The sequence below is a fragment of the Bombina bombina genome, chromosome 7 (genome assembly GCF_027579735.1).
Source record: "Bombina bombina isolate aBomBom1 chromosome 7, aBomBom1.pri, whole genome shotgun sequence".
In the NCBI taxonomy this organism is placed as follows: domain Eukaryota; kingdom Metazoa; phylum Chordata; class Amphibia; order Anura; family Bombinatoridae; genus Bombina; species Bombina bombina.
The window spans coordinates 199,476,167-199,495,428 of record NC_069505.1 but is presented as its reverse complement, the minus strand read 5'-3'; the positions used below and the strand labels follow the sequence as shown (position 1 = coordinate 199,495,428).

General features: G+C 39.1%; 1 protein-coding gene and 1 long non-coding RNA gene across 3 annotated transcripts in view; one reads left to right on the top strand and one right to left on the bottom strand.

The window, feature by feature from the left end:
• Nucleotides 1-19,262, bottom strand: part of SHANK2 (SH3 and multiple ankyrin repeat domains 2) — a 1,433,430-nt gene that overhangs the window by 809,594 nt on the left and 604,574 nt on the right. For both annotated transcript variants that reach the window (XM_053720553.1, XM_053720554.1), the window contains exon 11: nt 6,753-7,059. In XM_053720553.1, coding sequence (XP_053576528.1) covers nt 6,753-7,059 — 307 coding nt within the window. The remainder of the gene's footprint in view (nt 1-6,752; nt 7,060-19,262) is intronic.
• Nucleotides 13,492-15,532, top strand: LOC128666131 (uncharacterized). The gene is made up of 2 exons (XR_008403207.1): nt 13,492-15,344; nt 15,425-15,532. It is a non-coding gene; the product is annotated as an uncharacterized LOC128666131 (long non-coding RNA).

Sequence of the window (19,262 nt, the reverse complement as noted above, 5' to 3'; positions counted from 1 at the left end):
CCATCCAAAGACAATGCAGGTCTATCAAATCCATAGCTAGTACAGATGGAACTAATCTAGAACCAATACAAGTGTAGCCATTGCAAAGACAATGCAGGTCTATCCAATCCAGAGCCATGGTTTACCCATTCCAAAGAAAATGTCGGTCTATCCAATCCATTGCTAGTATAGATGGAGCCAATCTAGACCCAATACAAGTGTAGCCAATCTAAAGACAGCGCAGGTCTATCCAATCCATAGATAATACGGATGGAGCCAATCTAGACCCAATACAAGTGTAGCCAATGCAAAGACAATGCAGGTCTATCCAATCCATTGCTAGTAAAGATGGACCCAATCTAGACCCAATACAGGTTTAGCCATTCCAAAGACAATGCAGGTCTATCCAACCCATAGCTAGCACAAATGGAGCCAATCTGGACCCAATTCAGGTTTAGTCATTCCAAAGATAACAAAGGTCTATCCAATACATAGCTAGCACAGATGGAGCCAATCTGGACCCAATATAAGTTAATACTAATTAATTCCTGGGATAAGCATTAGGATATCCTACATACTAATTAATGCCTGGGATAAGCATAAGGCTATCCTACGTACTAATTAATGCACACATTACAGTACTGCTGTGAACAAAATACAGAAGAGGAGCCCTCATATCACATCTGGGGAGGTTTCTGTTCCTTATTTTCATTTCTTGCTGCCGGTTTCCTTGCTGCATGAGTGTTTCATCTCTCACTAAAGACTGAATATATCTGAATATATTAACATATAAATATCACAGCTCTACATTGCCAGGGAAAATTAACCGAGCCAAAAATAGAGCAAGGCAATCACACTTTTTTTGTGTATTTGCATATTAATTAACCCCTGGTTACCAGAAATAGCAATATGATGCAGACCTCTCTAGGAGATGACAGGTTAAGGTTATGTACTAACAAAGCTGGTGACATGTCTCATAAACTGCAAGTTTATTGCATAAGTGCTACTTATAAGGCAATGGTTATTCTGGCAAACATCATAGTTCGTATTTTTTATTCGTTGCTTGTTTCCTTTCATGAAGCTAATTTCTCCTCTCTGAAGTATAGGTCCACCCTTAATATCTGTTTGACAGTAGCCTCAGAATGAGTAACTCCTGTGCATATAATCAGCACTAGGGACACTGTTCTCTCATACCCCTGGCGCCATCTGTCAATATAACCCTAATCACCGCCTGACTATGCCACTGGCTTAATCTAATGGAAAAGCTGATGTCACTTAATCATTTATATCAGTTCATCATGTGAGCAAGTAATCATTTCATATCTGTCTAATTAACATTAAAATGCACGTTCAGATGCATTCTGTTTAACATGTGAGCTGAACGTGTGTAAGAACTTTACCAATGGAAAAAAGTTGCAAAAACATCCAAGGAACGTAACTTGTGCTGAATATGAAAATACACATTGCAATGCACTTGTGAACTCTGATGGAATTCTGAATGACTTTTAGCTCCCCATTAACTCTAATCACATGACCTGCACAATCCGTTTAACCCTTGCCTGGATTAACCAAGAAATATGAAGTCCCCATAAGTGGAGCTCCCCCGCACATTGTATGGAATATCTATTGTGTAGGGGAGGTCAGAACAGGGCATGCCAACTTGTTCCTATGAGTATTTGTAATTGGCCAGCAGGTGTTTGTGTGACCATCACACGTCTACTGTCCACACAGAGCATTGGGCCCTTTTTACCGAATACAACCTAAACTCAATGGCTCTGCGCCTAAGAGAATTAGTTTCATAACAGAAATGGTGGTTTGTCCTAACTGGTAACTAGTCCATCCTCTAATGTAGAAATATATAGAAACAATGCTTATGTCTTGGCTGGAGTAAAGTCTGCCCCTAAAGGGTTTTGTAATGACTGGTACTGGACCTACAAACAGGAGTAGCTGGTAACTGGCATCACTTTTATATCACAAATCTGTCACATGCACATAAAAGCACAGCCAAGTGATGATATAGCACATAACCGCACAAGCAAGTGACAATATGGCACATAACAGAACAAGCAAGTGACGATATGGCACATAACAGCACAGTAATGATACGGTACATAACAGCACAGACAAGTGACGATATGGCAAATAACAGCACAAGCAAGTGACGATACGGGACATAACAGCACAAGCAAGTGACAATACGGCACATAACAGCACAAGCAAATGAAGATACATCACATAACAGCACGAGCAAGTGACGATACATCACATAACAGCACAAGCAAGTGACGATACGGGACAAAACAGCACAAGCAAGTGATGATACATCACATAGCAGTACAAACAAGTGACAATACATTACCTAAGAGCACAAGCAAGTCACGATACAGCACACAACAGCACATCCAAGTGACAATACGACACTTAAGCGCACAAGCAAGTAAAAATACAGCAAATAACGGCTCAACCAAGTGATGATAAGGCACATAACAACACAAGCAAGTGAAGATATGGCACATCACAACACAAGCAAATGATGATACGGCACATAACAGCATAACCAAGTGATCATACAGCACATAACAGCACAAGCAAGTGATGATATGGCACATAACAGCACAAGCAAATGACGATACGGCACATAGCACAACCAAGTGACGATATGGCACATAACAGCACAAGCAAGTGACAATATTGCACATAACAGCACAAGCAAGTGACGATACGGCACATAACAGCACAAGCAAGTGACGATATGGCACATAACAGCACAAGCAAGTGACGATATGGCACATAACAGCACATCCAAGTGACGATATGGCACAATAACAACGCAACCAGGTACAAACCAGTGACAATACATCACATAACAGCACAAGCAAGTGACAATATGGGACATAACAGCACAAGCAAAAGAAGATACATCACATAACAGTACAAACAAGTGACAATACATCATATAAAAGCACAAGCAAGTGACAATACGGCACATAACAGCGCATCCAAGTGAAGATACGGCACATAATGGCACAACCAAGTGACGATACAGCACACAACGGAACAACCAAGTGACAATACAGCCCATAGTGGCACAAGCAAGTGACGATACAGCAAATAACGGCACAAGCAAGTGATGATACAGCACATAATGGCACAAGCAAGTAATGATACTGCACAAAACGGCATAAGCCTTCCCCAAAACGGTATTGTAATGGCTTGTACTGGACTTACACTCAGGAGTAGCTGGTAACTGGAATCACTTTTATATTCACAAACCTGTCACATGCACATCCAAGTGAAGATACGGCACATAACAGCACATCCAAATGACAATACGGCACATAACAGCACATCCAAGTCACGATACGGCACATAACAGCACATCCAAGTCACGATACGGCACATAACAGCACATCCAAGTGATGATATGGCACATAACAGCACAAGCAAGTGACGATATGGCACATATCAGCACAAACAAGTGATGATATGGCACATAACAGCACAAGCAAGTGATGATATGGCACATAACAGCACAAACAAGTGATGATATGGCACATAACAGCACAAGCAAGTGATGATGCGGCACATAACAGCACAAACAAGTGATGATATGGCACATAACAGCACAAGCAAGTGATGATGCGGCACATAACAGCACAAACAAGTGATGATATGGCACATAACAGCACAAGCAAGTGATGATGCGGCACATAACAGCACAACCAAATGATAATATGGCACACAACAGCACAACCAAGTGATGATATGGCACATAACAGCACAAGCAAGTGATAATATGGCACGTAACAGCACAACCAAATGATAATATGGCACATAACAGCACAAGCGAGTGATGATGCGGCACATAACAGCACAACCAAATGATAATATGGCACACAACAGCACAAGAAAGTGATGATGTGGCACATAACAGCATAACCAAGTGATGATATGGCACATAACAGCACAAGCAAGTGACGATACGGCACATAACAGCACAAGCAAGTGACGATACGGCACATAACAGCACATCCAAGTGACGATACGGCACATAACAGCACAAGCAAGTGATGATGTGGCACATAACAGCACAACCAAGTGATGATATGGCAGAAAACAGCACAAGCAAGTGACGATACAGCGCATAACAGCACAAGCAAATGATAATATGGCACACAACAGCACAAGCAAGTGACGATACAGCGCATAACAGCACAACCAAATGATAATATGGCACACAACAGCACAAGCAAGTGATGATGTGGCACATAACAGCACAAGCAAGTGATGATGTGGCACATAGCAGCACAACCAAGTGATGATATGGCACATAACAGCACAAGCAAGTGAAGATGCATCACATAACAGCACAAGCAACTGACGATATGGCACATAACAGCACAAGCAAGTGAAGATGCATCACACAACAGCACAAGCAACTGACGATATGGCACATAACAGCACAAGCAAGTGACGATTCAGCACATAACAGCACAAGCAAGTGACGATATGGCACATAACAGCACAAGCAAGTGACGATACATCACATAACAGCACAAGCAAGTGAAGATGCATCACATAACAGCACAAGCAAGTGACGATACATCACATAACAGCACAAGCAAGTGACGATACATCACATAACAGCACAAGCAAGTGATGATATGGCACATAACAGCACAAGCAAGTGACGATTCAGCACATAACAGCACAAGCAAGTGACAATATGGCACATAACAGCACAAGCAAGTGAAGATGCATCACATAACAGCACAAGCAAGTGATGATATGGCACATAACAGCACAAGCAAGTGACGATACATCACATAACAGCACAAGCAAGTGACGATACGGCACCTAACAGCACAAGCAAGTGACGATACATCACATAACAGCACAAGCAAGTGACGATACGGCACCTAACAGCACAAGCAAGTGACAATACATCACATAACAGCACAAGCAAGTGACGATACGGCACCTAACAGCACAAGCAAGTGACGATACATCACATAACAGCACAAGCAAGTGACGATACATCACATAACAGCACAAGCAAGTGACGATACGGCACATAACAGCACAAGCAAGTGACGATACATCACATAACAGCACAAGCAAGTGACGATATGGCACATAACAGCACAAGCAAGTGACGATACGGCACATAACAGCACAAGCAAGTGACGATACATCACATAACAGCACAAGCAAGTGACGATACGGCACCTAACAGCACAAGCAAGTGACGATACATCACATAACAGCACAAGCAAGTGACGATACGGCACCTAACAGCACAAGCAAGTGACAATACATCACATAACAGCACAAGCAAGTGACGATACGGCACCTAACAGCACAAGCAAGTGACGATACATCACATAACAGCACAAGCAAGTGACGATACATCACATAACAGCACAAGCAAGTGACGATACGGCACATAACAGCACAAGCAAGTGACGATACATCACATAACAGCACAAGCAAGTGACGATACATCACATAACAGCACAAGCAAGTGACGATATGGCACATAACAGCACAAGCAAGTGACGATACGGCACATAACAGCACAAGCAAGTGACGATACATCACATAACAGCACAAGCAAGTGACGATACGGCACATAACAGCACAAGCAAGTGACGATACATCACATAACAGCACAAGCAAGTGACGATACGGCACCTAACAGCACAAGCAAGTGACGATACATCACATAACAGCACAAGCAAGTGACGATACGGCACATAACAGCACAAGCAAGTGACGATACATCACATAACAGCACAAACAAGTAACGATATGGGACATAACAGCACAAGCAAGTGAAGATACATCACATAAAAGTACAAACAAGTGATAATACATCACATAAAAACATTAGCAAGTGACAATGCGGCACATAACAGCGCATCCAAGTGAACATACGGCAGATAATGGCACAACCAAGTGACAATACGGCACATAGCGGCACAACCAAGTGACGATATGGCACAACCAAGTGACAATATGACAAATAATGGCACAACCAAGTGATGAAAAATATCACAAAAAGTCCAGCACATACTGCAGTGATATTAGGTGCACGCTATAGCTGGGTACTGCACAACCCAGCACAAAGTAATCAAGAATAAAAAGAATAGCAGCACTCCAATGGAAATTTTCTTCTGTATTTATTTCATAGCCAAGAGCACAAAAAAGACAGCGACGTTTCGGACTACATGTCCTTCATCATGCCAACCATGTGATGATACAGCACATAATGGCACATGCAAGTGACAATACCGCACATAACGGCACAAGCAAGTGACGATACTGCACATAATGGCAAAAGCAAGTAACGAGATGGCAAGTAACGAGATGGCACATAACGGCACAACCAAGTGACAATGCATCACATAATGGCACTACTAATGTGATGATTTGCCTCAGAAGACAGCAGATCACTTTACAGAAAAGAGAAGTAATAAAGATGAAGAGTTCTAGATCATAAAACTTGAAGATGCTAAAGGGTTAACACAAAGTGAAAACAGCAAAGAATACTGGGGTGGACCTAATCCTACCTTTACTTCTTAACATCCCCATTCTTCCTCCTTTACTCATCTCCGTGCCCTAGCTCAAGCATTGGACATGTAAACAAGGGAATAGGGTGTATATCATGCCCAGCACCCTTACATGAGATGACAGATAAAAAAGTAAGCACAATGTGGCACCTGACATTGACTGACAACCACAAAGCTTTTACTGTCTCAGGAAAGAGTTACCTAATGTGTCGGTTTTGCTGTCTCTTTGCATCCTCTCCTAGTCGGTTCAACGATGGTGAGCGGCTCCGTGACACCTGGGCATAGTTCCCGATTGTTTTCACTGTGCCATTAGGATTGTTCTGCATCTGTTGCAATAGCTGTGGTGAAAGACTGCGGTGTAAAGAGGATGCAGCAGTTGACCACTCAGGAATGTTATTAACGTTAAGGTTGTTATCGCTGTTGGAACGTAGTAGGACTCTGGGAGCAGTTAATGTATTTGGAGGACCTCTTCTTCTATTTGAGTAGCTTGGTGCTTCCCTAAATGGCACTGTGAGGAAAAAAAGACAACTGGTCAAAAGAAAGAGGTGTCATGGTGCAGAGGAGGTAAGGACCTCTTCTGTATTTTTAGTCCACAATCATTAATCTGTTGTCTTAATAGTCCATACTCATAGATCTGTCATTTTCTAATGAGACATAGTGCATACTCATAGATCTGTAATTGTCTAATTAGACAGAGTGCAGACTCATAGATCTGTAATTGTCTAATGAGACAGAGAGAATACTCATAGATATGTCTGTCTAATTTTTTTATTACCTTATTAATAACAGTCCAAAAGGTATGAGAAAAATGCATATTTTTCATTTGTTATAGAAACGAAAGTCAAATATGGCCACAGGCTAAATAATTCAGCTATTTTCAGAGCCAGATTTATTAGTGTAAAAGAAACACACACATTTATGAATTTGCACTAATAAATCAGGTAATGAAAATACTAGTTAATAATTAGACAACAGTAGAGCTGTACGTATGTACTCTTACTAATTAGACAACAGTAGAACTATACATATGTACTCTTAACAATTAGACAACAGTAGGATATGTATGCACTCTTACTAATTAGACAACAGTAGATCTATACATATGTACTCTTAACAATTAGACAACAGTAGGATATGTATGCACTCTTACTAATTAGACAACAGTAGATCTATACATATGTACTCTTACTAATTAGACAACAGTAGAGCTATACGTATGTACTCTTACTAATTAGACAACAGTAGAGCTATACGTATGTTCTCTTACTAATTAGACAACAGTAGAGCTATACGTATGTTCTCTTACTAATTAGACAACAGTAGAGCTATACGTATGTACTCTTACTAATTAGACAACAGTAGGATATGTATGTACTCTTACAAATTAGACAACAATAGAGCTGTACGTATGTACTCTTACTAATTAGACAACAGTAGAGCTATATGTAGGCAATGGCAGCTCGTGGGTTATTCAAATGGGGGTTCACGGACCAGTTATGTAAAATATATATATATATATATATATATATATATATAGAGAGAGATATATATATATATATATATATATATATATATATATATATATATATATATATAGATATATATATAGATATATAAATATACAGAGAGTGCAGAATTATTAGGCAAGTTGTATTTTTGAGGATTAATTTTATTATTGAACAACAACCATGTTCTCAATGAACCCAAAAAACTAATTAATATCAAAGCTGAATAGTTTTGGAAGTATTTTTTAGTTTGTTTTTAGTTATAGCTATTTTAAGGGGATATCTGTGTGTGCAGGTGACTATTACTGTGCATATTATTAGGCAACTTAACAAAAAACAAATATATACCCATTTCAATTATTTATTTTTACCAGTGAAACCAATATAACATCTCAACATTCACAAATATACATATCTGACATTCAAAAACAAAACAAAAACAAATCAGTGACCAATATAGCCACCTTTCTTTGCAAGGACACTCAAAAGCCTGCCATCCATGGATTCTGTCAGTGTTTTGATCTGTTCACCATCAACATTGCGTGCAGCAGCAACCACAGCCTCCCAGACACTGTTCAGAGAGGTGTACTGTTTTCCCTCCTTGTAAATCTCACATTTGATGATGGACCACAGGTTCTCAATGGGGTTCAGATCAGGTGAACAAGGAGGCCATGTCATTAGATTTTCTTCTTTTATACCCTTTCTTGCCAGCCACGCTGTGGAGTACTTGGACGCGTGTGATGGAGCATTGTCCTGCATGAAAATCATGTTTTTCTTGAAGGATGCAGACTTCTTCCTGTACCACTGCTTGAAGAAGGTGTCTTCCAGAAACTGGCAGTAGGACTGGGAGTTGAGCTTGACTCCATCCTCAACCCGAAAAGGCCCCACAAGCTCATCTTTGATGATACCAGCCCAAACCAGTACTCCACCTCCACCTTGCTGGCGTCTGAGTCGGACTGGAGCTCTCTGCCCTTTACCAATCCAGCCACGGGCCCATCCATCTGGCCCATCAAGACTCACTCTCATTTCATCAGTCCATAAAACCTTAGAAAAATCAGTCTTGAGATATTTCTTGGCCCAGTCTTGACGTTTCAGCTTGTGTGTCTTGTTCAGTGGTGGTCGTCTTTCAGCCTTTCTTACCTTGGCCATGTCTCTGAGTATTGCACACCTTGTGCTTTTGGGCACTCCAGTGATGTTGCAGCTCTGAAATATGGCCAAACTGGTGGCAAGTGGCATATTGGCAGCTGCACGCTTGACTTTTCTCAGTTCATGGGCAGTTATTTTGCGCCTTGGTTTTTCCACACGCTTCTTGCGACCCTGTTGACTATTTTGAATGAAACGCTTGATTGTTCGATGATCACGCTTCAGAAGCTTTGCAATTTTAAGAGTGCTGCATCCCTCTGCAAGATATCTCACTATTTTTGACTTTTCTGAGCCTGTCAAGTCCTTCTTTTGACCCATTTTGCCAAAGGAAAGGAAGTTGCCTAATAATTATGCACACCTGATATAGGGTGTTGATGTCATTAGACCACACCCCTTCTCATTACAGAGATGCACATCACCTAATATGCTTAATTGGTAGTAGGCTTTCGAGCCTATACAGCTTGGAGTAAGACAACATGCATAAAGAGGATGATGTGGTCAAAATACTCATTTGCCTAATAATTCTGCACTCCCTGTATATACTACACACAGACTGTATATTAAAAAATAATATATATATATATATATATAGGTACTCCTACTAATTTCACAACAGTAGATCTATACATATGCACACTAACTAATTAGACAACAGCAAAACTATACGCAGGTACTCTTACTAATTAGACAACAGTAGAACTATACGTATGTATTCTTACTAATTAGACAACAGTAGAACTATACGTATGTATTCTTACTAATTAGACAACAGTAGAGCTATACATATGTTCTCTTACTAATTAGACAACAGTAGATCTATATGTATGTACTCTTACTAATTAGACAACAGTAGGATATGTATGTACTCTTACTAATTAGACAACAGTAGAGCTATACATATGTACTCTTACTAATTGGACAACAGTAGAACTATACGTATGTACTCTTACTAATTAGACAACATTAGAACTATACATATGCACTCTTACTAATTAGACAACAGTAGAACTATACGTATGTACTCTTACTAATTAGACAACAGTAGAGCTATACATATGTACTCTTACTAATTAAACAACAGTAGAGCTATACGTATGTACTCTTACTAATTAGGCAACAGTAGGATATGTATGTACTCTTACTAATTAGACAACAGTAGAGCTGTACGTATGTACTCTTACTAAATAGACAACAATAGAGCTATACGTATGTAACCTTACTAATTAGACAACAGTAGAGCTATATGTAGGCAGTGGCGGCTCGTGGGTTATTCAAATGGGGGCTCACGGACCAGTTATGTAAAATATATATATATATATATATATATATAGATATATAGATAGATAGATACTACACACACACTGTATATTAAAAATAATATATATATATATATATATATATATATATATATATGTACTCTTACTAATTTCAGAACAGTAGATCTATACATATGCACACTTACTAATTAGACAACAGCAGAACTATACGCAGGTACTCTTACTAATTAGACAACAGTAGAACTATACATATGTATTCTTACTAATTAGACAACAGTAGAGCTATACGTATGTACTCTTACTAATTAGACAACAGTAGAGCTATACGTATGTACTCTTACTAATTAGACAACAGTAGAGCTATACATATGTACTCTTAACAATTAGACAACAGTAGGCTATGTATGTACTCTTACTAATTAGACAACAGTAGAGCTATACGTATGTACTCTTACTAATTAGACAACAGTAGAGCTATACGTATGTACTCTTACTAATTAGACAACAGTAGAGCTATACGTATGTACTCTTACTAATTAGACAACAGTAGGATATGTATGTACTCTTACTAATTAGACAACAATAGAGCTGTACGTATGTACTCTTACTAATTAGACAACAGTAGAGCTATATGTAGGCAATGGCGGCTCGTGGGTTATTCAAATGGGGGTTCACGGACCAGTTATATAAAATAGATATATATATATATATATATATATATATATATATATATATATGTATATATATATATATATATATATATATATATAGGTACTCCTACTAATTTCACAACAGTAGATCTATACATATGCACACTAACTAATTGGACAACAGCAAAACTATACGCAGGTACTCTTACTAATTAGACAACCGTAGAACTATACGTATGTATTCTTACTAATTAGACAACAGTAGAACTATACGTATGTATTCTTACTAATTAGACAACAGTAGAGCTATATGTATGTACTCTTACTAATTAGACAACAGTAGGATATGTATGTACTCTTACTAATTAGACAACAGTAGAGCTATACATATGTACTCTTACTAATTAGACAACATTAGAACTATACATATGCACTCTTACTAATTAGACAACAGTAGAACTATACGTATGTACTCTTACTAATTAGACAACAGTAGAGCTATACATATGTACTCTTACTAATTAGACAACAGTAGAGCTATACGTATGTACTCTTACTAATTAGGCAACAGTAGGATATGTATGTACTCTTACAAATTAGACAACAGTAGAGCTGTACGTATGTACTCTTATTAAATAGACAACAATAGAGCTATACGTATGTAACCTTACTAATTAGACAACAGTAGAGCTATACATATGTACTCTTAACAATTAGACAACAGTAGGCTATGTATGTACTCTTACTAATTAGACAACAGTAGAGCTATACGTATGTACTCTTACTAATTAGACAACAGTAGAGCTATACGTATGTACTCTTACTAATTAGACAACAGTAGGATATGTATGTACTCTTACTAATTAGACAACAATAGAGCTGTACGTATGTACTCTTACTAATTAGACAACAGTAGAGCTATATGTAGGCAATGGCGGCTCGTGGGTTATTCAAATGGGGGTTCACGGACCAGTTATGTAAAATAGATATATATATATATATAGATATATATAGATATATATATAGATATATATATATAGATATATAGATATATATACTACACACAGACTGTATATTAAAAAATAATATATATATATATATATATATGTGTGTATATATATATATATATATATAGGTACTCCTACTAATTTCACAACAGTAGATCTATACATATGCACACTAACTAATTAGACAACAGCAAAACTATACGCAGGTACTCTTACTAATTAGACAACCGTAGAACTATACGTATGTATTCTTACTAATTAGACAACAGTAGAACTATACGTATGTATTCTTACTAATTAGACAACAGTAGAGCTATACATATGTACTCTTACTAATTAGACAACAGTAGATCTATATGTATGTACTCTTACTAATTAGACAACAGTAGGATATGTATGTACTCTTACTAATTAGACAACAGTAGAGCTATACATATGTACTCTTACTAATTAGACAACAGTAGAACTATATGTATGTACTCTTACTAATTAGACAACATTAGAACTATACATATGCACTCTTACTAATTAGACAACAGTAGAACTATACGTATGTACTCTTACTAATTAGACAACAGTAGAGCTATACATATGTACTCTTACTGATTAGACAACAGTAGAGCTATACGTATGTACTCTTACTAATTAGGCAACAGTAGGATATTATGTACTCTTACTAATTAGACAACAGCAGAGCTGTACGTATGTACTCTTACTAAATAGACAACAATAGAGCTATACGTATGTAACCTTACTAATTAGACAACAGTAGAGCTATATGTAGGCAGTGGCGGCTCGTGGGTTATTCAAATGGGGGCTCACGGACCAGTTATGTAATATATATATATATATATATATATATATATAGATAGATAGATAGATAGATAGATAGATAGATACTACACACACACTGTATATTAAAAATAATATATATATATATATATATATATATATATATATATATATAGGTACTCTTACTAATTTCAGAACAGTAGATCTATACATATGCACACTTACTAATTAGACAACAGCAGAACTATACGCAGGTACTCTTACTAATTAGACAACAGTAGAACTATACATATGTATTCTTACTAATTAGACAACAGTAGAGCTATACGTATGTACTCTTACTAATTAGACAACAGTAGAGCTATACGTATGTACTCTTACTAATTAGACAACAGTAGAGCTATACATATGTACTCTTAACAATTAGACAACAGTAGGCTATGTATGTACTCTTACTAATTAGACAACAGTAGAGCTATACGTATGTACTCTTACTAATTAGACAACAGTAGAGCTATACCTATGTACTTGTCAGGATATACATCTCTGCCATATACACTATCCTTGGTTGTACTGTCCCTTTAAGGATCACTGCTTCTCATACCTGTCTCCACCCTATTTAAGGCACACCTGTTTCACTCATTCTTTGCTTAGTATTGATATACACTTCAATTGCCTAGCCAGTTTTGTCTGAACTCTGCTCACTCAAATTTGCTACCAGCAAGTTTTTCTTTGGATTCAAGTTTTCTCACGAACTTTGCTGCTGTTGCTTTTTACTTGCAACCTTCAGTTTCCTCTGAAACTCCTGTGATTTACTAACCTCCACTTCAATTGTTTTCTTACAATTACCTTGGACGCTACTGCTCCTGTCTCCTGTCTCAGCACTTCCACGGAGCTCCGCAACTACCGCGGTGACGTCACACGCCAGCTGCTCTCTCTCTCGCTACTCAGCTCTAGCCTGCTCTTCCGACTACGCTGTAAGTGTTACTACTTCTGACTCTCAGCCTTGATATGTGCCAGCACTATAACGCTTACCATTATAATATTCTCAAAATGCATATGTCTTCTTGTCAGTGTTCTTTTGTTTATTAACATTGTTCCAACCTTCGCATATATCTACTCTCATATGTGAAGCTCCAAGTTTACTTACACAAGCCTGCTGACACTTCATATAATTACTGATCGTTCATTCTGACCATTTATCTCCTATAAATTTGGGTATTCTGATTAACATCTTACCGGAGGAACTGTGTTTCATGTTTTCACTGCAGACTAGAGTGTAGCCACTCTTTTCAGCCTGCAATAGGGTTAACATAGCGAATCTCCTCCTTTACATTAATTACAGCCTGCTGATACAGGAAAGCCGCCTTCACACATCCTGTGACTATTGTGGTTTTCAGTATCTTCTTGCTACATACACTCTCTATTGTTGCCACCTTCCATCTCAGCAGTTGTGATTCACCTGACCTGTTCAAAATACTGTGTCTTTATTTTAGATTTCCTAAACCAGTATGACAGAATACTAAGCCCTTTTAAAACCTATGGATCCAGCTGAGATTAACACTCACATGCAGGCATTAACACAAAGAGTAGATTTGTTAACAAATGGTTTAAACGCATTAAAAGTGGAGAATGATAACCTTAAAGCATACATTAGGGATGTAGTAGACAAAAGAACACCTATATATGAACCCCAGGTTAGTCCTCCAGATTGTTTCCATGGAGACAGGACTCTCTACAGAGAGTTTAAAAATGCATGCCTGTTATTGTTTGCTTTGAGACCTCATACCTACCCAAACGATAGGATTAGAGTACTCACGACCATATCTTACCTTAGAGGTGAACCCCGTACATGGGCAAACACTTACTTTGAGAATAATGAAGAGATATTGAATTCTTTGGATAATTTTTTTGTCTCAATGGATCAATTGTATGAGGATCCATACAAACAGCTTACAGCTGAAAACGCCATGCGTGGCCTTAAGCAAAAGAAGAGGGTAGTCGAAGACTACATCACAGAATTTAAAAAAATGGGCAAAGGACTCTCAATGGAACAATCTGTCCCTTAGGAACCAGTTCAGACTCGGCCTCTCTGAGGGAATAAAAGACGAGTTGTCTCGCACAGATATCCCAGATACCTTAGAAGACCTCATGTCACTTAGTATTACAATAGATAGGCGCCTCAGGGAAAGGTACCAAGAAAAGACTGGGCATGACTCTAACCCTAGGAAAACTTCCTACCCCACACATGCCTCTTCCTTACACAAAAACACCCCTGAACCCATGGACATTGCCTTCATCAAAGGTCCTCTGTCTCCTCAAGAGAAGCTCAGACGTCGTTCCAATAATCTATGCCTGTACTGTGCCTCTGACGAACACACTGTGAAAGACTGCCCTTCTCTCCTAAAACAAAACAAGGGTAAGACCTTAACAGACTTTTATTGTTGTACTACTCAACAGAGTTCAGTTATTTACATAAAAATCCCTCTTCTGTTACAGTGGGAACAACTTCGTCTTCACGCCACCGCGATAATTGATTCTGGTGCCACGGCTTCTTATATAGATAAGGAATTTTGCACTGTAAATAAAATACCACTGATGCAGAAACAGTCTCCTGTTTATTTGAGAGGGATAGATGGAAAAAATATTTCTTCTGGGCCTGTTGAATTTCATACCATACCCCTACTTGTGGTCTCTCATGATCAGCATAGAGAATATCTCTCTTTCGATGTAATAAATTGCCCGGTCTCTCAGGTGGTTTTGGGGATGCAATGGTTGCATGCACACAACCCCCAGATAGACTGGTCCAATTCCACACTTAATTACAATTCATCATACTGCCAAAGTACTTGTCTCCCCAGTACAGTATTACAAATTTCTGACACTCCGGACATACCACCCATACCAGAGGTTTATAGCGATTTTTCTGATGTTTTTAGCAAAAAGGAGGCAGAGAGTCTGCCTCCACATAGAAAATACGACTGCCCCATAGACATACTCCCTGGGTCAGAGATCCCGATTGGGCACATATTTCCCTTATCTCATACTGAGCTAAAACACCTAAAGACATATTTAGAAGAGAACCTTAGAAAAGGGTTCATCCGACCCTCGACCTCGCCGGCTGGGGCCGGAATATTTTTTGTTAAAAACAAAGACGGCACTCTTAGACCTATAGTCGATTACCGTCAGCTAAATAAAATTACGGTAAAAAACCGCTACCCTTTACCCCTCATACCAGAGCTTATTGAGAGACTAGAGGGAGCTAAGTTTTTTACAAAATTGGATTTAAGGGGTGCTTACAACCTTCTCCGAATAAGATCAGGAGACGAATGGCTGACTGCGTTCCGAACCCGTTATGGTTTATTCGAGTACGTAGTCATGCCATTCGGGTTGTGTAATGCGCCTGCTGCTTTTCAGCACTTAATAAATGATCTTTTTAGAGACCTCCTTGATGTCAACATAGTCATATACTTAGATGATATTCTCATCTACTCTAAAACTTTAGAACAGCACATTCTACATGTGAGGCAAGTTCTTTCCCGGCTTAGAAGCAATTTCCTCTATGCAAAAGCTGAAAAATGTGTTTTCAATTCCCAGACCATATCTTTCCTTGGATATGAAATATCCCCTTCAGGAATTTTTATGGAGAATAAAAAAATTGAAGCAGTACTGAACTGGCCTACCCCAAAGACCAGACGCCAGGTTCAATCCTTTATGGGTTTCGCAAACTTCTACCGTAAGTTTATCAAAGATTTTTCTAAACTGGCAACTCCTCTAACCACACTCACAAAAGTCAAGATTCCATTCAAGTGGACTCAAGACTGTCAATCAGCTTTTAATACACTCAAACAGAAATTCACCAGTGCACCCATTCTACGTTTTCCTGACCCAAAACTTCAGTTCATTTTAGAGGTTGATGCATCCAACTTCGCAATTGGAGCAGTACTATCACAACGGGAGAATCTAGATAAACCTCTCCATCCTGTCGGTTTTTATTCCAGGACCTTAAACATCTCTGAACAAAACTATCCTATCGGGGATAAAGAACTACTTGCAATTAAACTATCCCTGGAACATTGGCGACATCTTTTAGAGGGTACTACCTACCCTACTCTCATCTATACTGATCACCGTAACCTTCAGTATTTAAAAACCTCCCGAACACTCACCTCCCGTCAAGTTAGATGGAATTTGTTTTTCTCACGTTTTAATTTCCTTATTACCTATCGACCTTCAACAAAAAATCAGAAAGCTGATGCACTTTCTCGCATACCACCTGAGTCCATCTCACAACCATCTCAACAAAGTATAATTCCTTCGGAAAATTTCCTTTGTTTCACATACGACACCAGGCCTATTATTCATACCGAACAACAGAAGGATTCTTTAAAACCACTACAGGAACTACAGTTGAAGTCCGATGGATGTTATTATCATGGCTCCCGTTTATACATTCCTCCCATACTCCGTCTACCTCTGCTGGAATCATTACATGACTCTCCACTCGCTGGTCACCCTGGTATAAAAAAGACCCTGGAATTAGCGAAAAGGAGTTATTGGTGGCCAAATATGACTGCCGATGTATCCCAACATGTCCACTCCTGCAGCATTTGTACCATATCAAAAAGGAATAAACAACCACCATATGGTCTTTTACTGCCTTTACCTACTCCTAAGACACCGTGGTCCGAAATTGCTCTCGATTTTATAGTCGACCTACCTCTTTCCTCAAGGAACAACACCATCATGGTTGTAGTGGATCTTTTCACAAAAATGTGTCATTTTATCCCGTACCATAAACTACCTACTTCAATAGAAACTGTTCAGCTTCTTATTTCTAATGTCATCAAGCTGCATGGCCTGCCAAAGACCGTTTTAAGTGACAGAGGCACTCAATTCTCCAGTAAACTCTGGTCGGAGTTCTGCAAACTCTTCCATATTGACAGGCGGCTTACAACCGCATACCATCCCCAGTCAAATGGACAGACCGAACGCTGTAACCAATGGCTGGAACAATTCCTAAGGTCTTTTTGTTCTTCTGAACAACATCTTTGGGCGGACTTACTACCATACGCTGAATTTTGCTATAACAACACCTTACATGCCACCACTAATCAAACTCCATTCTACTCAAATTACGGATTTCATCCAACATTCCAATTGTATCCTACTCAAGATTCTTCTTCTCCTTCAATCGCTGAGCTTTCCCAAAGCATTTCCTCGAATTTCACTCGTATTGAATCCTCCATTGAAAACGCAAAAAGGCTCTATAAACGGTACTACGACAGACGCAGGACAGCTCCTCCAAAATATGAAGTAGGTGACTTGGTATGGCTTTCTACAAAACATTTACGTATGAACACTCCATGCAGGAAGTTATCCCCACTCTTTGTTGGTCCTTATCCCATAGCTCATATCGTCAATGCCAATGCTGTTCGTCTCACCCTACCTCCTACTATGAAAATCCACCCGACATTTCATGTCTCCCTTCTGAAACCTTACCGGGCAGTGAGGGGTTCCGCCTCATCTTCTTCTCTTCCTCTGGTTTCTGTCGACCCTGATATCGAATATGAGGTTCAATCCATCAAAGATTCCCGCATGATGAATGGGGTTTTACAGTACCTGGTAAGCTGGAAGGGTTACCCACCTGATGAGGATTCTTGGGAACCCTCTGTTAACATCTCCGCACCCAGGTTGGTGTCTCGTTTTCATCAACGGAATCCCGACTCTCCTGGACCCTGAGCTCCGGAGTCGCTCTTTGAAGGGGGGATCCTGTCAGGATATACATCTCTGCCATATACACTATCCTTGGTTGTACTGTCCCTTTAAGGATCACTGCTTCTCATACCTGTCTCCACCCTATTTAAGGCACACCTGTTTCACTCATTCTTTGCTTAGTATTGATATACACTTCAATTGCCTAGCCAGTTTTGTCTGAACTCTGCTCACTCAAATTTGCTACCAGCAAGTTTTTCTTTGGATTCAAGTTTTCTCACGAACTTTGCTGCTGTTGCTTTTTACTTGCAACCTTCAGTTTCCTCTGAAACTCCTGTGATTTACTAACCTCCACTTCAATTGTTTTCTTACAATTACCTTGGACGCTACTGCTCCTGTCTCCTGTCTCAGCACTTCCACGGAGCTCCGCAACTACCGCGGTGACGTCACACGCCAGCTGCTCTCTCTCTCGCTACTCAGCTCTAGCCTGCTCTTCCGACTACGCTGTAAGTGTTACTACTTCTGACTCTCAGCCTTGATATGTGCCAGCACTATAACGCTTACCATTATAATATTCTCAAAATGCATATGTCTTCTTGTCAGTGTTCTTTTGTTTATTAAC